At 34.0% G+C, this 23,064-nt stretch overlaps 1 protein-coding gene across 2 annotated transcripts in view; it reads left to right on the forward strand.

Moving 5' to 3' along the window:
- Positions 1-23,064, forward strand: part of LOC140441710 (murinoglobulin-1-like) — an 81,529-nt gene that overhangs the window by 47,997 nt on the left and 10,468 nt on the right. For both annotated transcript variants that reach the window (XM_072532593.1, XM_072532594.1), the window contains 6 exons: positions 477-595; positions 663-813; positions 3,857-4,089; positions 6,978-7,245; positions 10,893-11,050; positions 20,980-21,192. In XM_072532593.1, the coding sequence (XP_072388694.1) occupies positions 477-595; positions 663-813; positions 3,857-4,089; positions 6,978-7,245; positions 10,893-11,050; positions 20,980-21,192 (1,142 nt within the window). The remainder of the gene's footprint in view (positions 1-476; positions 596-662; positions 814-3,856; positions 4,090-6,977; positions 7,246-10,892; positions 11,051-20,979; positions 21,193-23,064) is intronic.

Consider the following 23,064-nt stretch of genomic DNA (forward strand, 5'->3'; position numbering starts at 1 on the left):
GCAAAACAGACGTTGATAAAGATGTTAAGAGAGATATGGGGAGTCTAAAAATTGCATTCCACAACATATCTCCTCAACTAAGCAAAATTCTTAGCGAATTGGTTTCTAGTACTCGTACAGAGTATATCGAAATAAAAAGGAAAGGACAGTTAAGATTTACAAGATTTACAATACAATATTAAGAAATATTTTGACGCTTCTACTACTTATCTGAAAGAAAAGATTTTTTTAAAGGATTGTTTCCTTTATCCTTGCTCTTCGTCCATATCGCTGCATAAAAGGCCCTAATGAGGTGCTAACTTTCCTGGATATAAAGATCTTAAAACTTACTGGGGTAGCAACTTCCCAAGAAGTTTCTACCCGTACCAGGAAATTAATTTCTTATACGTTATAAAAGAATGAATATTATTGAAATCTTTGTTATTTCTGAAATAAGTTAAGTAAATAAAAATTTCAAAAAAAAATTGGCATTTCAGAAACATCTTCAATAAATAATAATGTATCTTGGTATCACATTGTACCCTCGACCATTGTTCCTGGAACTTACAAATCTCATATTAGTCTGAATGGAGATATTCTTGGAAAAACAATAGATGTAAGTTACATAATAATATTTCTATAATAATAACTTTTCTAAATTCTATAAACTAAACTCCGTTTAGAACTTGGATGACCTACTGGATATGCCTACGGGATGTGGAGAACAAATCATGGCTACCATGGCACCAAATTTATACGTTTTGCAATATTTGAATGCCACAAATACATTGAAAAAAACCATGAAGCAGAAGATTTTAAGGAATTTAAAAATAGGTAAATACTACAAAACAATAATCTAGGTAAATCTCTTTTTCTTTAAAATTTTACTAACCAATAATAATGGTGACTTTAAAATTTACTAACCAATAACAGGGTGGGGCGAGCGCTAGATCGGAAGCAATACAGCCTGGGTATCTTTATGAATATTGAGGACGCCTATAGTTGAGCCACTTTTGATTTTATGTGTAATGCTGAGAAAAAAAGACATGGAGTTGGCTACAGCTTGGTCAAATGGATCCGGCCCTGCTTTCTCAGAGGCAGATAGGTGCGTAACGAAACGGTTGTTGCGTTAGGGTGTCGGCTTCTCGTGATTGCACTCAGGGAGGAGTTTTGTGTCCCCTGCTATAATGTCTGGTAGTTGACAGCTTTCTTCAGCGACTGACCGAACAAGGCATAAATGCGCAAGCCTACGCTGATAACGTAGTTATACTGGTTTAGGGTCTCTTCCCTGAAACGGTTCACGAGGTCGCCCAGGTGAGCCTCGGGGCTTTTGGGGAAAGGTGCCGGAAGCAAACACTCGGAGTTAATCCTAAGAAGACTGGTGTGGTTCTGTTCACTTGGTGATGGCCATCGAACCTACCAGAGAGCTTGCCTTATATGGTAAAACTTTATCGGTTTCCAAATCAGTGACGTACCTAGGAGTGATCCTGGATTCTAAACTTTCATGGAAGGAAGGTCGCGGCAGCTTTCTGGGCATGCAGAAGTGCTTTTGGAACTAAATGAGTCTGCAGCCCAAAATTTTATATTCGATGTATCAATCCATGATAAAGCTTATGTTGACATATGCGGCCATTGTGTGGTGGCTTTGGACTAGACTGGCCCAGCTGTCTCACCTCCAGCGGTTGACATGCGTTGACATCTTAAAACCACACATACAGCGGCTCTTAAAGCTTGGCTGAATTTACCTCTTCTACATTTTCTTGTAGAGCACAAGCCATGATGAGCCTATCGTCTTAACTGCTAGTTACCGCTGTAGTTAGTATAATTTTCCCAGTATAAAAAACCAATTTGTAGCCTGATAAGTGCTATGGTAAGAATGCCATCGCGAAGCCTTCCAACCTTCTTGGTTTTCTGTAGGAGTTTTTCATCTCTTAGCTGATACGTTATTTTGTAGGCTCCGAAAATTCACCCTGCTCACGCCATCATATGTTTTAAGTCGATTTCATGTATTTTTCCGATGCGGCAACGTAGCAGTCTATACAGATATAATATGTCATATGTGAAGAATAAAAAAAGTCCCGAAAAGAATCTCCAGGCGACAGCACATACGAACGAGATCGGTGATCCAGCAAGTGCGAGGCGGACATAATATATATACATTAGCGGGACAGGCGCCAACCGTCATACATTCATGTATTTATATTTTATTGTGTTAATTCAAAATAAAGTCTTTCGGACGAAGTTTTTTCACTATTTACCAGCGGCACATTCGAAGTGCAAGTTACATTCACACCATATCTTGTCAGTTGCATAATATACCTGCATTGTATGTCTTGTCAGTTGCATGCAGTAGTTTCGCCGCGTTAAGTTAGGCGTCTTCTTCTTCTTCTTAACATGCCATACACCAAAGTGCGTAGGCGACTCTACTATCTCTACGATCTCATTACTAGAATTCTGTTCTTGGCGGCGTGACACAGCTCGCCTGTATTGTGTATTTCTGTCCATTCTTTAATATTCCTTAACCAGGATAATTGTTTGCGGCCGGCTCCTCTCCTACCTTCGATCTTCCCTTGTAGGATTAACTGTGGTATTTCATATTTTGCTCCTCTCAATATGTGCCCAAGGTAACCAATCTTGCTTTTTTTAATTAATTCAAAGAGTTCTCTTTCCACGCCGGCTCTCTTAAGGACGTCATCGTTTCGAACTCTATCCACCCAAGGTATGCGCATCATTCTTCTCAATGACCACATTTCAAATGCTTCAAGTTTGTTGATAGATGTTTTTTTCAAAGTCCACGTTTCCATGCCATAAAGCAAGATGGACCATATGTAGCACTTGACCATTCTGTAGCGTATTTTGAAATTTAGGTTTTGATTACATAGGAGCGCTCTGAATTTCACAAAAGCTTGTCTTGCCATTTGTATTTGGGTTTTTATTTCTTGTTGTGGATCCGATTGGTCATTGATTGTGGTGCCAAGGTATTTAAAAGTTGTCACGCGTTTTATGCGATCGTCACCTAAGCATATTATCGGGTTTTCTGGAGGGTTTCTGCTAATGACCATATATTTCGTTTTCAAACTGTTGATTTTGAGGCCATATTTTTTACCTATGCTATTCACCCTATCAAGTAATAACTTCTGATTTTCCAAATTATCAGTTATAATCACTGTGTCGTCCGCATAGCGTAGGTTACTAATTGGTATGCCGTTCACCTTAATGCCTAATTCCGTGTCTTCTAATGCTTCCGCAAATATATTTTCAACATATAAATTAAAAAGCATCGGAGAGAGTAAGCAGCCTTGGCGGACACCTTTCCGGATTTCAAATTCATCCGTATATTGGTCTTGATCAATCCTCACCTTTGCCATTTGGTTCCAGTATAGATTCTGAATAATTCTGAATACGTCTTCTACACGATCAATTATATTGCACAATATTGCGAATTATGCAATATAGTTAATCGTCTATAAGTACTAATATTGAAATTGCGCAATGATTAAAAAAAAGAGCGAGCTTAATTTTTATAGTGCCATATTTCTTCATTGCATCGAAAGCATTGCGTAGTTTGTGTTATTGTACAATATCATTAAACGTTTGGATAGAAAGCGCCATTCAATCTTATTGTACAATAAATGCATTGAACAATATTATTGTAGATCTAGGGGCCACCTTGGCAACGTGAGAGTAGGATTTGTTGGAAAAGGTGGATTGTATTTCTGGAATGTTTATCCCTACAACCTTTACTTAAAACATTACTTTCCTATAAAATGACAATAATTATTGAAAACCTTCTTAAGATGAAACTAAATGTTGTTATTTTGGTTTTTGTACAAACAAATTAGAAGAAATTGTTTTTACAATTATTTTGGTTTTTTAGGTTATCAGAGAATTTTGAATTATGTACATGAGGATGGTTCTTTCTCTGCGTTTGGATATTACGACCCAATGGGTTCCATGTTTTTAACAACATTTGTTGTAAAAATTTTATCGCAAGCTCGAGAGCACATTTATATAGATCAACACGTCATAAACAAAGCTATTACATGGATATTAAATAATCAACTAGAAAATGGATGTTTTAATACGATGTTGCACGTTTTTCAAGATATGGTAAGTTTAAAATCTTCAAATATTTCTCCAAGTTTATCTGATCTGGATTATATTATATATATTATCACATCCTTTATTGCTCTTTTTCCTCATATTTCCTACTTTTCCTTTTCCCAGAAACTTCACAGGGAGACTATTAAATATATGTTAGGGGTCAAAGAGAGTCTTTTATGTAATTCGTTGAGTCTCTCACTTTCGCCTTGGATATGTATATTAACATAAACAAATAAAAGCAATAGGATTCTGAATAAACCATATTTACATACATACACAATATTATACGGAGTAACCCAAATGTCTGGAAACGGCCAATTATCTCGTAAATTGCTAGTCATAATTGTACAAAATTTGAGGTACACCTATTTTGGGATAAGATGATTCCATATTTGATATTTGCAATGTTGCCAGATTTGCCGTTTCTCTTATATTATTAGTAACTTTGATTTTTCAAATTCATCACCCTGTATATTCAGTCATTATTGGAATCTCCTATTCAATACGAGTTCAACTATATGTAACACTTATGATTTTATGTAGTCTGGAAGGTCTTAAATACATAAAACAGAAGTCTGGCAACGCCTAATTATCTCAAAAAAATTTTTAATACTAACTATTTTCAACTACATTAAAACGTAACAATTGATAGATTACAACATTTTTTAACATAATGGTTACTTTATCAAGTATTTAAAATGTGCTCTATTTGTGAGTTGACAGTACCCTAATCGATGGTAGAATGCGTCTACCACATTTCTCCATGATTATCTAGAAATTATTCGAAATGTATCGATAATTCGTTGCCTTAGCTCTGCAAGACTGGCTGGTTTAGTTTTGTAAACTGAATTTTTCAAGTATGCCCAATAAAAATAATCTTTAGGATTGAAATCAGGTGAACGTGGAGGCCATTTAATTCTATCTCGTCTACCAATCCATCGTCCGGGAAATATGTCATCTAAATAACGCCGAACATTTAGACCAAAATGAGCTGGAGCTCCATCTTGCTGAAACCATATCTGATTAAAATTGTTTTCGAAACCCCGAACAAGTTTCTCAGTGTAGGTACAATTTAATTTCTAAGTAACATTTCGTACTATCTCACGTTAAATTTCCTTCGATAAAAAATGGCCCAATTAACTGAGTACCTACTATTATACCTGACCATACATTTAATTTTTGTGGTCTTTGAGTATTGGTTTTCACGAATCCAGTGTGGATTTACGTCACTCCAGTACCTTAAATTGTGTCTATTTACACATCCAGACAGTGTAAAGGTTGCTTCATCGGAAAAACATATTCTGTTAACGAAATTTTCATCATTTTCAATTTTATCCATCACTACCTCAGTAAACGCTAATCTACGATCGAAGTCATCTTCACTGAATTCTTGCAATAAGTTTATTTTGTATGGTTTAAATTTATTCTTACGTAATACCCGTAAGACTGAAGAACGACCTACATCATGTACTTCCCTATTAAGAAAGAACCCCGTATCTCCACAATAGCGAGTTTTGAGAAAAACGCGATTAAAGATTTTTGTTTAATTCCTTGTGCTTTTGGTACAATGATAACATAAAATCATTTAGGGTAGAGTGTGTAGCATCGTAGTTACCTTTTTTCACAAAAAAATTTGCAAAATTACCATATGGACATTAGTTATAGGATATACGGGCACTAAAGCAAAGAATTATGTCAAGTTTACTTAGCTAAAACCACGTATTATCCAAATTTGTCTTAAGCTTGGTTTTAACTATGTAATTAATATAAAATTTATATAACTGCCTTGAAAGACAAAACATTTAAATATTTTAATAATATTTTTTATGAACATTTGTTGAATAAAACATAAGTATTTACGAAAAACGTTTATTTAAAAATACAAAATAAAAATTATTATTAATCGGAAGTTGGCAATTCTTCCCAAAATTAATGGCGGTTCGCCGATATAAATTGACCTAAGTTTTTTAATATTTGTTCTTTTCTCTTTTTAGCAATCCCAGAAGGTTTCGTCACAGGTGTGGGGTCCTTTATCCCAGATTTTAACACTCTGGCTTGCAAAAAGTCCATCTCTATCAACTCCTCGCTATCGTCAACCTTATCGTTCTTTCCAGATAAGAAAATCGGAAACCCCCATTTCTTTCACCACCACACGATTCAAATTACACGTTTTAACGGCCTCGGCGAAATCATGATAATCATAAACTTTCTTCTTTTTCTTTAACGATAGTTCCACTGGAAACTATTAGTGGCGTTGCTCTATTCCTTAGAAAAAACCTGGCATTTCGTTTTATCCTACGTTAAAAACCAGTATCTGCTGAGCATATACCAGGTTTTTACTACGAAGCGTTAAATGCCAGGTTTTTACTAAGCATAATAGTCATCTTTGGCGTTTACGGGGAAACTATTTTCTTTCATAAAATATTTAGAAATGTAAAATACGGGTTTTTCTCTATGTGAATATGTTATATAAATCATAATTATTCATATGGTGCAAAGATCCCAATTTTTCAAATTTTGGAGATACGGGGTTCTTTCTTAGTAGGGCAGTGTACTTGTGCAACCCTTCGTGAGGATGTATGTGGATCTTCAACAAAACTTTGCATTATATCTAAAGTTTTGTTGTCGTTCATAACTCTTTTCGGTCTACCTTTTCACTTTTCGGTTTACGGTTTTACTGAAAAATGTCTAAATGAGAGTCTTTTTAAGGTATCTCATACTACACATTTTAACTGTCAAACCCGTCTATACAATTGTGTCGAGTAAAAATCAAAACTAATTGGAATAAATCGTAACATGTAACATATATCTCGTAACACAATAACACGTTTTTGCATATTTTACTTAGTCTTAGCGTTTTTTAACACATTATTTGTAAAAATCTTTTTTTATAGGGTGGAACAAGCAAGGAAAATAGCACGGCAAGTTTAACTTCCTACGTTATAGTGAGTCTTTTAGAGGCGAGAATTGATGTTCCCGAAAAAGTTATGACGAATGCTAAATATTGCATTCGTAGTCAGAATAATCCAGATAAATATAGTTTAGCTCTCAATTGCTACGCTATATTTAAAATGAAGTGGTATGGAGAAGCAAATAAATTATTAAGAAGGCTCTTAGCCGTTTCTGAACAACATCAAAATATGTTATGGTGGAGTAATAAAGGTAAATTAATAAATACAATGTCATCATCTTACTATCTAACCTGTTTATCAATTAGCAATCCTCTTTTTTGCATATACAGGAAACTTTTTTGCGATATATAACGGGTGTATAAACATTTTCCTACACGATCTTGTGACACTACAGGGTGTGTCAAAACAAGCAGAACGATCAAATATTTTGCGAAATTAAGATCGGATTGAAAAACTGAAAAACACCTGTTTAATATTTTTCAAAAATCTATCGAATGACACCAAATACGAAAAGTTAGCCCCACCCTCTAGTCCAGGGAGGGGGCAACCTTAAAATCATAAATGGGAACCCCCATTTTTTTATTACACATTTGAATTTCTGATACAACAATAACTAACGTTTATTAAAGAAATTTTTTTGAATTTTGGATACATGGTGCTTTAATCGGCAAAAACTGTTTCTCTCGCAAAACCGGAAAATCGGAAAACTCTGACACTCTAGGAAAATTATAGAAACGGTCTAATATCTCGAGAAATATTGTTAAAATAAAAAACTGAAAGACACAGGTTTCAATATTTTTTAAAAATCTATCGAATGTCACCAAACACATCCCCCATCACGACCTCCACCCATCCACGAAAATTAGGATATAGAAAAGTAACAAAAAATATTGCTAAATATGGTTTAGGTTTAGAGCTTACGATATGGAATAAAAAATACACATCAGCGAAAGAATCAGCTAGAAAAATAGGTTTAATAATAAACATCAACAAAACGAAGTGTATATAAAAGCTCGCAACTACAAATTCTACTTCCACTTGTTATAGAAAACGACGTTATCGAAGCAGTAATCGAATTTATATACCTGGGAGCTCTCCTCAACACTAAAATTAATAACATTACCGTCTTTCGGGTTAAACCTCGATTATGACTGCGCCGAGCTTTCTTCGGGGCTTCCGAGGTCTCAGTTTCCCGATCCACCAGTCACTACTACACTGATCACTAAACAATGCATTATGTTACTGGGAACAGCGGACCGTTCATTGTGCAGTCGTTTGGGTGGAGGTTTTTCGTGGGGGTTAGCGTGATTGGTGGGTGAAGCGGACGATATTTTCTTTATAAGAGGTCTCCTTTTCGACGGTAACCGGTTGCCGTCATCTCTTTTATTGAGACAATTATGCCTTTTTTAATTTCTATGGCTTCTCGGATAATTCTTGGTTTATAGAAGCGGATGGGGGCTATGGTTCTGGAGTTTTCAAAATCAATTCTATGACCTGTATAAAGATGGTGTTGACCTAGAGCTAAAATTGAATCGGAATAGCAAACAAAAATGGAATCTTTATAAATCCTATTTTGGATTCTACGATTTGTTTGATTGAGAAATAGAGGATTTCGAAAGCTCGGCGCAGTTATAATCGACGAGGTTCAACCAGAAAGACTTGAGTTTAATATTAATTCTTGTTATGGTATTAATCTTAGCTTAAGGTTTAATTGTACTAACCGCGGAAATCTTTCCGCGGTTAGTACGCGGTTATACAATATATATATATATATATATATATATATATATATATATATATATATATATATATATATATATATATATATATATATATATATATATATATATATATATATATATATATATATATATATATATATATATATATATATATATTGTTCCTTTAAGTACAATATAGCCTGCAATAAAGAGTACTGAAACTGAAACTGAAACATAGGTGTTTCCTTATGCGCACTCTCATACCAAAATTTAATTATTTTACACATATCATGTTATCTTTAAACAATTAATAATAAGGCCTAATTGGTAAAAAAAGTACAGAGGACAAAGTTATGCTGGTGGAGCATTATTTTCGCTTATACGAAATCGGCCGACGTAATGGTGAAAGTCTGCGATATGTGTGTGATCAATTCACACAACGGTTTAATAAACGTTCTCCAAGAAATGCTGTAATTTTGAAGGTTATTGGAAAGTTCAGAAATACAGGTAATGTGCCAATGAAAAGAAAACTCGTAGCTTCCCAGGACAGTTAACAACAACAATAATCATGGACGTATTTTTGAGCGAATCTTGGAAAATTCGAAGGCCAGTCAGACATGAACAGCGTTGCATCTTGGCTTAAAAAGAGCTTCCTTGCAAATAATCCTGAAGAAGAGGGGTGCATTTTCGTATGTGATTTAGGTAAATCAACAATTACATCCTCGAGAGTGGAATATTGTGCCAGAATTCTTGCATTACAGTATGAAAATCCTGAATTTTTGAAAAACGTATGCTTTTCAGACGAAGCGCATTTTCATTTGTCAGGCCATGTAAATCGTCGCACAAATTGATTTATGGACTTTGGCAGACCATATAATGTTTAAGAAGTTCCTTTACATAGTGCAGACGTGAGTGTCTGGTGCAGTTTCTGGACATGGAATCATCGGTCCGTACTTTATTGAAGAAAATGGTAGACAAGTTACACTTAATCAACAGAAGTACATATAAGTTTTAACATGCTTTATCCCTTATCTACGTCAACATTGTCCTACACGTAATTTGACATTTCGAAAATTCGTCAATTTCTTCAGAGTCATTTTCCAAGCAGATTCGTTTCACGATTTACTGACTTTCCTTATCCTTCACATTCTCCAGACCTCACATCTTGAGACGCATACATTTGGGGCATGGTTAAGACTGCCGTTTTTAAACGGGCATTGGAAACCATCTATGAATTAACGATGTTAGATCCTTCTTCGCGGTCCTTCCACAACATGACGAGAAACTTGGAGCATTGGTATGAAGTCTGTCTTGAGCGAGGAGGATCACATTTAGAATATGTTATAGTGTAAATAATATGTATTTTTTAAAATAATAAAATAATTTTACGTTCAGTACTGTTCAGTACTATTTTGGGCTATATTGTGTTAACCAATTATATTGGATACAAATTATTTATGTTATATTGTAAGACTTTTTTACGTTTAATACTTAAGAGTTAACAACTCTACTATATTAGGCCGTCTAGAAACATTTAACATAATTTGTCTATTTATTTCTAATTTGCACATTATTCAAGTAAAAATCAATTTACACGACATACATCGAAGTAATATTCGTTAATTTTGCTGTGTTTAGTACCATTTTTACTAAACTTTCCAAAGAATATTTGTTATAAATATAGACGTTATTAAATTCTGATTTTTTTTATTTGGTTTTATATAATTATATTATATATAAAATCGTAGACTAATTTTCTAAACCAAATTCAAGAATTCCGCTTTAATCTGTGCCTTCTAAGAATTGCAAGGCAAAACAGACGTTGATAAAGATGTTAAGAGAGACATGGGGAATCTAAAAATTGCATTCCACAACATATCTCCTCAATGAATTGGGCCGAAATACGTATAAGCGGATGCGCAAGCGCCCTGTACGTGAAATCAAATCTTAACTGTCTTTTCCTTTATATTGTATATATAAATTGCGCCTTTTATTTTCTAGTACCATCTAAATAAAACATTTTTCAGTTTTTCCATGAGCTTAGGAAATATAATGTTAAAAAACACCTACTCTATTAATCAAATAACTTAACATATATATGCAAATTGTTTTTTGTTTTATTTTGTTTAGAAATTTAAATGTAATATAAAAACATTCTACTAAAAATATAATTTAGGTTCTAATACATCCACTGCAACTGATATTGAGACTACTAGTTATGCACTTATATCTCTTTTATATCAAAATTCTTCTGAACACTGGGCTCACGCATTAGCAGCAGTACGATGGTTGTCGACGAAATTAGGACCAAAAGGGAGTTTTGTTACAACCCAGGTAAGACAAGTAACTTAACAGTAACCAAAATACGTAAGGCAAACGTCATTTATGATAAAGTAACGCGAACGACCTACTTTCTCCTTTATTCACTGGATCCCACTGCCAAAACAATTAGAAGCTCGGTATTCATTCGGTAGAGTTTCTGCTAGTGGTTAGTTACTGATAAATGTTAGATGTTAGTTAGTGTTATCTGCTACTCAGATAAACTTACTTACCGTTTTATTGCCACGATTTGTTTAACTAACGCGACTAAAATGGTCTTTGTAAAATGAGAGCTCGGAAACTTTACCATAATTGACATTTGCTGCATCAATAGTTTTTACTATGTACAATGTTTCTTCGCTTCTATGTACAATTTGAGGAATGGAATATGCGGGAACAATATTGTCAATAGATTAAATTGAGATATGTCGTTCATATGTGTTTTCCTCATATTTAAAAAATTTAATTATTGCAAAGAAAACTAGTCACAAATATATTTACAAACAAAGTCTGAAGCAGATTACTTGATATTTTCTAACTTAAGATCTAAATGTAAAATAGAAACTTAAAAATGTCACTCTAATTGTATAAAAACTGGTGGTAACAACCTGCAAGATAATCCAGCACATTTCTGAAGATACATTAATGATAAAAAAATCAAACAATGTTCCACATCACATGTACCTTGATAACCAAATGGCAGATAATGCCCAAAACATAGCTAACTTGTTTGCTGAACATTTCGCTAGTGTATATAATTCATCCACATGCCGATTGTCCAAAAGAGACTCATATTCAAAAGCAAATATTTCTTTATATACTAATAAAATCTCTGATATTTATGATGGTATATGTCAACTCAAAAACTCTTTTTCAACGGGACCAGATAATATTCCAAATTATTTTTTGAAACATTGTTCATTTACATGTAAATTACATGTACATTACATTACGCTGTAAAACATTACAGCGAGAGATACAGAGAAAGATCAGAGAAGCCAAACAGAAAGAACTGGAGAAAAAATGCTAAGAAATCGAAATTCTCCAAAGTAAATACGACGACTTCAACGTGCATAAGAAGGTAAGAGAAATTACAGGTAAATGTAAAAACAGAAGAATAAGTAAACTTGTTAATGACAATGGAGAGATAATCGTGGACAAAGAGAGTATCAATGATACCTGGAAAAATTACATAAGAAATTTATTTTTTGATGAGAGAGAGAACCAGCCCCCAATACCTACGGAAACAGGACCACCTATACTAGTGGCAGAAATAAGAGCAGCCATAATATCACTAAAAGAAGGTAGAGCTCCAGGACCAGACGGAGTACAATCTGAATTTCTTAAACTTCTTGATGATGAATCTTTAAGAGTACTATGTAAAATTTTCAATAATAACTATGACACAGGCAATATCCCAAAAGATTGGCTACTTTCAGAATTTATTACCTTACCAAAGAAACAGGGAGCAAAAAAGTGCGGAGAATATAGGCTAATAAGTCTAATGAGCCATACATTAAAACTTTTTCTTAAAATTATACATCGTAGAATATACAAGCTATGCGAAGAGAGAATACAAGACACACAGTTTGGATTCATGAGGGGCGTAGGTACAAGAGATGCACTGTTTAGTCTACAAGTATTATTTCAAAGATGCAGAGATATGATTTGCGATATTTACACCTGCTTTGTGGACTACCAAAAAGCATTTGATACAGTTCAACACCAAAAAATGATGGATATTCTAACAAAAGCCCAAATGGATGATAAAGATCGGCGTATAATACAAAATTTATACTGGAACCAATCAGCCACAATAAGAACGAATTTTGGAGGTGAACCAACGGAAATGATCCAGATTCTACGAGGCGTTAGACAAGGTTGTATACTTTTACCTATATTATTTAATCTATATTCAGAGGAAATATTTAGTGGAGCCTTGGAAAAATGCGAACATGGAATACTTCTAAATGGAGAACGCCTAAACAACATCCGTTATGCAGACGACACCGTTATTTTTGCAGACAGTTTGAACAGTTTACAGCAACTGATAAACAAAGTAAATGAAGTAAGTGAAAGATTTGGACTTCAAGTAAATATAACAAAAACTAAATTTATGATCATCAGCAAAAATAAAGTTAGAGACGCTCAACTACTTATCAATAATACACCAGTGGACCGAGTAAAACAGTATAACTATCTTGGAACAACAGTAAATGAACAATGGGATCACTCACAGGAAATAAAATGTAGAATAGAGAAGGCTAGGAGTGCATTCAATAACATGGCCAAACTCTTTAAAAGCCACAATCTTAATCTGGAGATAAAAGTAAGGCTCCTACGATGTTATATCTTCTTAATATTGTATTACGGAGTTGAATCCTGGACACTAACTGAAGCAATGGAGAAAAAACTTGAAGCCTTCGAGATGTGGCTATACAGGCGAATTCTAAGGATATCATGGACAGACAAGATAACCAACGAGACCGTATTACGAAGAGTGGGCAAAGAAAGAGAGGTGATGTATACCATTAAAAGGAGAAAGTTGGAATATCTCGGACATATAATGAGAAACAGCACTAAATACAGATTACTGAAGGTAATCCTACAGGGTAAAGTATTCGGAAAGCGAGGAATTGGGAGAAGGAGAATATCATGGTTGAAGAACCTGAGGAAATGGTTCTCCACAACAACAACGAATCTATTTAAAGCATCAGTCAATAAAATAATTATAGCCAGAATGATTGCCAATATTCGGAACGAATAGGCACTGAAAGAAGAAGAAGTTCATTTACAATTTCCAAACCAATATACCTACTGTTTAATTTATCTTTGCTTACATGTTCCTTCCCGACTAGATATCAAGAAAGCTATGTATCACCTATTTTTAAAGCTGGTGACAAAAATAATGTAAAAAAGTATCGTAGTATTTCTAAGCAATCAGCAAGACTACAGTTATTCGATAATATAGTATACAATCAACTATATTTGCAATCTAAATAATTATTACCTGTAGTTCAACATGGGCTTGCAGCTGGAAAATCCACTGTTACTAACTGGGCAGTATAATAAATGGATCTGTTGGAGGCATTGGAAAGGAAGGAACAAGTAGATTCAATCAACACTGACTTCTCCAGGGCCTTCAACAGGGTCAATGTCGACATTTAGCTTGCAAAACTCCATAATTTAGGAGTTATTAAGCAAGCCATAGAATGGATATCAAGTTTTTTAAAGGATCGAAAACAAAGGGTGAAACTATTTAATTTCCTATCTGAATCATTTGAGGTTTTATCAGGTTTCCCCCAGGGAGGCCGCTGTTCACCATTACTATTTAATCTCTTTATAAATGATATTTTTGATAATCTTGAATCATTAGTTTTACTTTTTGCAGATGACTTAAAGTTATATAGATGTATAATATTTATAGCTGACATACATATATTGTAAAAGGATATTGACAGGTTATGGGACTGGAGTATACAGAATAATCTTACATTAAATATCGATAAATGCTTTTATAACAGTTTTTTAGGGGGAATAAACAATACAACTCAAACTACCTTATGAATAATGTTAACTGTAGATATAAAAATCAAGTTAGCTACCTGGGCATCACTTTTAATGAAAGCATTAATTTCAATGACCATTTCACAGATTACATTGAAAGGACTTAAACTTCTTTAATTTACATTAAGAAACTGTAGTGAGTTCTCAATTGATGTAACGAAAGTTGTGTATTATTCTCTTGTTCGCTCTCAACTAGAATATGGCACGCTAGTCTGGTCTCCTATGTATGACCAGTATATCAATTCCATTGAAAAAGTTCAGAATAAGTTTCTTAGGTATTCTCTCTCTCCAATGGCGCTACAGCCCAAATCGGGCCTTGGCCTCCTCCAAACTATGCCTCCAACCTTGTCGGTCCCGCTCCGATCTTCTCCAGGTTCTCACGTCTAGCAAATTTTGCGCGTCCGCTGCCACTTCATCCTCCCATCTTTTCCGTGGCCTTCCGAAGTTTAACGAATTCTGAGATCGGTGTCTCTTTGAACAGTTGGTAGAGTTCATAGTTGTATCTGGATCTCCATATTCCGTTTTCGTTAATAGGTCCAAATATCTTTCTTAGGACTTTTCTTTCGAAGACTTCCAGTTTTCTTTTTGTCTCTTCTGTCATCACCCATGTCTCGTATGCATAACATACTATTGGTCTGATAATAGTTTTGTAGACTCTGATTTTCGATCTCTAGTGTGTGTTTTTGGAGCGGAACACATGATCGAGTAAAAATAAGCTTTGTTTCCCTTTACTATTCTTCTTTGGATTTCTGGTTCTTCTGTTCCATTGGTGTTTAATGCAACTCCTAAATATGTGAAACTTTCTACTGTTTCAATATCGTCCTCTAATTCAACTGTGCGCCTGTTTCCCCTAGCTCTTGTCTGTGTTAACTTTTTTGTCTTTTGAATATTTATTTCTAGTCCGGTCTCTTTTGCCTGTGTTTTTAATTGTGAATATATTTCTGTCGTCTCTTCTGTTCTGCCAGACATGATGCTGATATCATTGGCAGAGGCGGCAATCTGTATTGATTTATTTGTTAGGAGATTACCTCTTCCTATATTCAGCTGTCTTATTACATATTCCAAGGTCAGGTTGAATAGTGTCGGTGCCAGCCCGTCTCCTTGCTGTAATCCTTGGACTATTGTAAAGTTTTCAGTTAGCTCATTTTGGACTCTGACAGTTGCTATTGACGAATCCATTGTTGTTTTTACTAATCAGATGTATTTTTGGGGGATAATAAAGCTCTGCAATATTTGATATAACTTGTTCCTATTTATTGAGTCGTAGGCTTGTTTGAAATCTATGAATATGTTGTGGACGTCAATGTCGTATTCCCACGATTTGTTTAAAATTTGTTTCATTGTGAATAGTTGGTCAGTTGTAGATCTTCCTTGTCGGAAACCGGTTTGATATTCCCCGACAATATTTTCAGTTAGTTTGTTGGAGTCGTTTGTTTAGTATGTAAGTAAAAAAATTGTACGCCGTGCACAAGAGGGTTATGCCGCGATAATTTTCGCATTTCAGTTTATCCTCTTTTTTATAGATTAAGCATATAATCCCGGTTTTCCAATCATTAGGGATCTTTTCATCATTCCAAATCTTGTTCATGAGCATATGCATTTGTCCTACTAGATGATCGCCACCTAATTTATATAGCTCAGAGGGGACGTTGTCAATACCTGGAGCCTTATTGTTCTTTTCTGCTCGTATTGCCTGTTTTACCTCTTCTTAGGTATTGCGGTTACAAAATGGAAATTCCAATTTGCAAATATAGACAAAAAAGTAATTTTATATGGATTAAATCTAACAACACTTTATAACAGGCGAATTCAGTTTGATTCTGTATTTATTTATAAATTATTAAATAACTTAATTCAATGTCCGGAACTTTTTAGTAAAATTAGCTAAGACTAAGATCTTTTGAACTTTTTCATACAAATTTTCATGCTACGAATTATGCAATAATCCATTTGATAGGGCCTCAAAATTTTAAATAGTCACTGTAATGTAGATCCTTTTAGTTTAAGTTTAAATCAATTTAAAACCATGATTTATAGTAAACTCTAGAATAATTTCTAAGTATTGTATTTTAAAGTGTAGTTATAAGATAAATTAGATTAAAAAATATAATGTCATTATAATACTGTAATGGGGTGATCCAGTCTATTTAATAATTAAAAATAAAAATAAAATAAAATAAATATAACATTAGCCACAGATTTTTATATAATCTACTTAGTGTGATAAAGTGAAATATAATTTTCTTTTCGTTGGTAAAAGCGTACCTTTTTGGTTTCGTTGAAATACATCAAGTGAATGCAACACTGATGACGTAACATAAAAAAACCTAACAACTCTTATAACATATTATACCATGTGTAATTTTTAAATTCAAGCCATCTTAAATTAAATCCATCTTAAATGAATCGTTTGTTTCACAGAGTAGAGATGGACAACAGACGATCAATGTCCATCTTCGCCCAAGTTTTAGTATGAGAGTTATAGTACAGCTCCCGAAGACTTATTTTCTGATCCTAAATTGTAGATTTCAAAGGAGTCATTTGACATTGAAAAATTTTTCTTCTATGACAGCCTATTATCCATTTTAAAGAGACATTTGTATAAACTACATATATTTATGATGTTTTTGTGAATAATGCAAAAAATATATTTCGATGTCCACAAGGAATCTAAATTCCTGTAGCTGGCTGTATACCATGTATTACAAAAAATTTATTTAAAAATTCCTTTATAAAAGTTATAACATTAAAAAACCCTATCGGGCTACATCACAGAACGTTTTCTGAATTAATATTCCATCATTAGTGCTATCTAGATGTACATATTAAAAGCCACTAAATGCATGGGTAAAAATCCTTTAAATGTTATATGGTTAACTTTGAGTTACATTTTTTAACTTTATAAACTATGTTGTTTAAGTTACAACAGGAATAAATAACATGGCAACGTAAGAGGTTGCTAGTCCTGAGACGAAGTGTCTACGAGGACTTGTTCATAGCAACTCAAGTCCTCGTATACACTTCTGGACACTTTATGACTATCCTGAGACGTAAACAAACAATATCTGGGGTCGACATTAATGAAATCATGGATGGAGACCCCAAAGCAAAGAGAATCAACATTTATACTGATAGCCAAGCGGCTGTTTTGGCCATAATGGATTCCCTCCAACTACAAAGATGTCCTCCAAAAGCTGACAAAAGATAATACAGTGTCTTTAATGCGGGTACCGGATCATGAAGGGGTGCATGGGAATGAACGAGCAGATTTACTCAAGGGATAGTTACTACAATAAAGCAGAGATTAAAACGGTCACTGAAACGATGACATTATTGTTTAAGAAAACGCCTATATAATATAACTGAATGAACCATCTGATGAACTGCCATACACTTCTTGTGTCATTGCAATGTGCTAAGTGATAAGACTCAGGAATTCACCGGTCAACTAGAGGTTGAGGAACCAGAAGAAATCCTAAAACTACCAATAAATAAACTGTTTGCCTTGAGTTGGCCGTGGAGAAAAACCAGGGTATGATACAAAGGTCTTATGAGCAAGTGCCACTTATTTAAGTGTGCCTAAAATAAAAAGAAGAATAGAAGATGTAGAGAGTCAGTAATATTTCAACAAAGTAAACTAAAACTGTTAAACACGTTATTTTTCTCATTGTCATATACGCATTTGAGACGTGGACGTTAAAGATCGTCAACCATAAATGCTCTCTAACTGTGGGCTTACAGAAAAATGTTACTAATGCACCATACAGAACATTGCACTGTCATTTCAATTATAAAGAGGTTAATACAAGACTGTAAATAAAAATAGATCAGTCTTGCCGCATATACTTTGGATACGTAGCGCAAGGAACAGAAAGGCTAGAAAAACTGATCATCGAAGATAAAGTCAATGGCAAACGACCGCTAGGGATGTCTCCCTTCTTCAAGGTGGGTCAAACTAGAAGAATTATTAGCCATGGTCTATATGAAACTGACCTATTAACTCAAAACAGATAAAGATGGAAATCCACTATTCGAGCGATCGAGACATGTTGTCACTCTACTATTTTGATAGTCTACGAATAAAAGAAGAATTTGGTCATTCCGTATTACTTGACACTTTTTGAACTGTTTAAAAGACTTTTATATATTTTATATAGACTTCCTGTTACTTCTTCGTTGAATATATTATCCTTGCGGGAATCCTGAATATCCTTTTATAAAGCTACATATCAAAACCTTTTTGATATGTTGAAATGCAAAATAATTTCGACATCCTCCAGAGAATCTTACTCTATTTCACATCTAACCTGATCGTGACAGGAAATTTGAACGATGTTAAGTTTTAATTGATTCAAATTCAATGTTATGATCATTCGTCATGATTATTTCTTATAGAGGTGATAAATTCGTAACATATTTACGGATTTTTTGATTGATATTTATACCAATTTTATGATCATCCAGTGCATTGTTAGTTCCAGAGTAAAATACCTTATAGTTTTCTATTTGAAGTTGTCTTGAACTAAGCCGTCTCAGTTCACTAATGCCCATTATGTCAATCTCGAGCATGATCATTTCTTGTTATAAATTATCAAGTTTTTATGCTTGGTATAGAGTTCTCAGCTTCTGTGTACTAATCTAAAATGCTTATAGCCTACACTTATTTAAACGTTGATTCTCCATAATTATCCACCTATCATAAGGCTCTACAGCACAATTCGAACCCTGGCCTCCTTCAGCAAACCTCTCCATTTGTTACCGTATGTAGCCATTTTGCCCCATGGTCGATTGCCAAGGAGATTTCTGGTGTCCTCATCCACATTATCCTCTTATCGCTTTCTCGGTCTTCCATTAGGTCTCTTCCCCTGCATTCTTGCATTCAACAGGTTTTTTTGGAAGACTGTTTTTTTCCATCCTAAATACATGACCTGTCCATTGAAGACTCTGTACCTTTTATTCGAAGATGTCTATGCGGTTTACAGATTTTGAGTCCAAGTTTCACATCCATAGCTTACTATCGGTCGGATTATGGCCTTGTAGACTCGTATCTCAGTTCTTTGATGTACATCACGTGATTTAAATATCAGGGCCATAGCAAGATATAGCGTATTAGCTAGGATGATTCTTCTGCTAAGCTCTGCATCGTCAATTTTGTTATTTGCGATGTTGACTCCTTAATATTTTAAAGTTATTTACTTTTCCTAAGTTGTCAACTGTCAGGTAGGGTCGTGTTGCTCCCTCCGATAGATTTTGTAGTAGGATTTTAGTCGTTTTTTTTTTTCGTTTATTGACATACGTATTTATTTAGCATACATGATTTGGTTCTGCTCATGATATTTATGTCATCTGCATATGCTGTCAATTAGACTATATATTGATAAGTGTGTTGTTTCTACCTTCTGATGTTTTTGTTATTACGTAATTAGTGCTAAATTAAACACCGTTGGTGCCAGTTCATTATCCTGTTTTAACCTTTGTGTTATTTGAAATGGGTCTGTCATCTTATGCTGACAGAAAATGTATCTGTATCTGAGCCACTGTGGCCGCCATCGTCATTCGCATGAACCTAACTAGTTTGGATGGCATATGAAATTTTCTTAATATTTTATATAAGTGTGCCCATCTACGTCATGTTCTCAGGCTTTGCTGAAGACTTGCTTAACCGTGAATAGTTGGTAGATGGTTGATCTTCCCTGCTCAAATCCTACCTAACATTCTCCGATGATCTTATCTGCGAGGGGTTGTAATCTATGGTTAAGTCTACTGGTAAATATTTTATATGCACATCATAACAAGGAGGTTTCCCTCTAGTTTTGACAGAGAGGCTTTTTGCCCTTTTAATAGATTAGGCAGATGATACTCTTATTCCACTCTTTTGGCATTTTCTCTTTTCTCCATAACCTGATTGTACCATGTACAACCATACAATGTACATAAATAATAACTTCTTCAATAATACAACTTTTTGGAAGTCCAAAGTAGGGATCATCTTTGAGGCTTGAAAGAAACGTTTTAAAAAAGGATTTTGTTATTAAAAGGATAAAAAGGATTCATCCATGTGATGTTCCAATTTTGCCCTTTAATGACAATATAATATGTTTATATTTAATATTTTAAACAAAAAATATTGTAAAATTACATATCGACTTTAATTTTGTATGTATTCACAAGTAGGATGAGTATGTTATCCAATTATAAATTTGTTGTTTATATTAGCAGAGCATCCGTGAATTTTCCAAGCAGCCGTAGGTAGCCTCGTTATATAAAGCTGATTAACTCCTAAACAGATTGATTATTCTAGCCTGATTGATTAATTGAGCCCTTTAAATGAATTAATTATTATATTACACATAATTATTATTTTTTCCTATTTTTAGGATACTGTTGTTGCGCTAGAAGCCCTTTCTAGATATTTACGTTTAGTCGGGTCCAAAAATCTTAACCTAATTATATATATGGAAAAACCTGAGGGCAATCACAACCTTACCATCACTAACAGCGATATGCTCAAAACAAGGAGAATTTCAATGAGAGAGAAGAATGGAACAATCTCCGTTAAAATAACAGGAACTGGTTGCGTTTTAATTCAAGTAAGTGATTATAATATTTAAGACATAAACTTAATAGTTTTTGTGTTAATTATACTTTGCGAATTATAAGCAATCATAATTGCATCCTTTTTTTCTCAGCTTCGTAAAAAACAGAAAGTTTTCAGTGTTCTTCCATCTAAATAAGTTTGTATACCTACCTTTATTCTAACTTATACATTTGTATATACATTGATATTTGTATACATTTATTACTTAACAGGTCGCTGCCGTTATCTCTCTCCTTCTCTCTCCCTCTCTTTCTCTCTCTCTCTCTCTCTTTTTCTCTCCCACTCTCTCTCTCTCTCACTCTACATTATATTTTCACTACATCATGAGTATACATTAAGCACCAAGGAATGTTACTTCGTAGTTTCCCCGTTCTTTGATCCAATACTAACAAGAATAAACAAGAACTAAGCTCCACTGAGGACTCCATTGTAGGAAAATAAAATTCCTGTAGTTTGTATATTTGGTTGGTTCCTGTATACCATAAATCACAAAAGTTTTATTTCAAAGTCGTTTATTTAAAAAAGATATATAATTAAAAGGTCCTTTCATGCTACATTACAGAACTTTTTCGGACTAACAATGTTACAGGAGGGGTACAATCATACCCCTCCTTAAACGATGGTCGCCTGGTTTCAACTACGTAACCCCCTCCCCCGGCTAAGCCACTGCCTGGTTTAGTGTTGAGTGTCCGGACCACGGAAGTATAATAGGTTTTCGAAACGGACCCTCAGGGAATATAATTGGTGACCCCTGCCCTATACCTTTAAAACGCATTTTGATTTTTGTCGATCGACGCTATGATCAAAAGACATCGAATTTTTACCGTCTACTTGATGCAAATCTTATTTAAAATTGGTTTTACGCACGTAACTGTCATTCAACATTGCCGGTCGCTTCTAGCGTTATTTCTGAGAGAACGATCAATCTACACAAAAAGTGCTATAAAAGATTTTTGTTTAAAAATATATCAACTACATTTTTGAAGAGAAGCTTCTATACTGACGTTGTATAACTTTTTTCTCTACAGTAAAATGCTGGGACGAGCGTCACGGAACTAGCGCCACAAGATGGTTTCGGCTTTGTCACGAATATCGTCATAGATTAGTGGTTTTTGACATCGATTAACTACTCTCGATCAATTCTTTTCTACTCATCATATATTTACTCCAAGCAGGTTTAAATTTAAAACTTCATAAAAAATAACTAACAAAATATATTCATTAAATAAAAAGTGACAGATTAGGCGAATATATGTCACTAGAAGATTTGATTTGTGACGATTGTCAAAATTTAATCTCGTAAATTAAATTCTCGTTTTAAAATAATTTAAAATAAATACAATAATTATTCAAATCTTGAACAGATCGCCTGTGTAAGTCCATTTCAAATAGGTAAAAGGAAAGGAAAAGACCTAGGTACTCACAATCACCTTATTCTACCACCAATGACCGGTTTCTCATACTTGAATTTGCTATGCATCTTCAGGTCTTAAGGTACATGTTAAACTAAATGTTGAAATTATAAAAACCCGTATTAGGGTACTGTAAGAATATACAGCAAGTATGCCAATATTATATGTGTGTGATTATTAAATATGACTTTAAAATTGATTAAATACACAAAGTAAAAATTAAGTGAAAAAACAATCTAGTAAAATTAAAATTAAATAAATAAATAACTAATAAATAATAAAATCGTAAACTAATTTTCGAAACCAAATTCAGAATTTCGCTTTAATCTGTGCCTTCTAATAATTGCAAGGCAAAAACAGACGTTGATAAAGATGTTATGAGAGACATGGGGAATCTAAAATTGCATTCCACAACATATCTCCTCAACTAAGCAGAATTCTTAGCGAATTGG

The sequence above is a fragment of the Diabrotica undecimpunctata genome, chromosome 5 (genome assembly GCF_040954645.1).
Source record: "Diabrotica undecimpunctata isolate CICGRU chromosome 5, icDiaUnde3, whole genome shotgun sequence".
Lineage (NCBI taxonomy): Eukaryota > Metazoa > Arthropoda > Insecta > Coleoptera > Chrysomelidae > Diabrotica > Diabrotica undecimpunctata.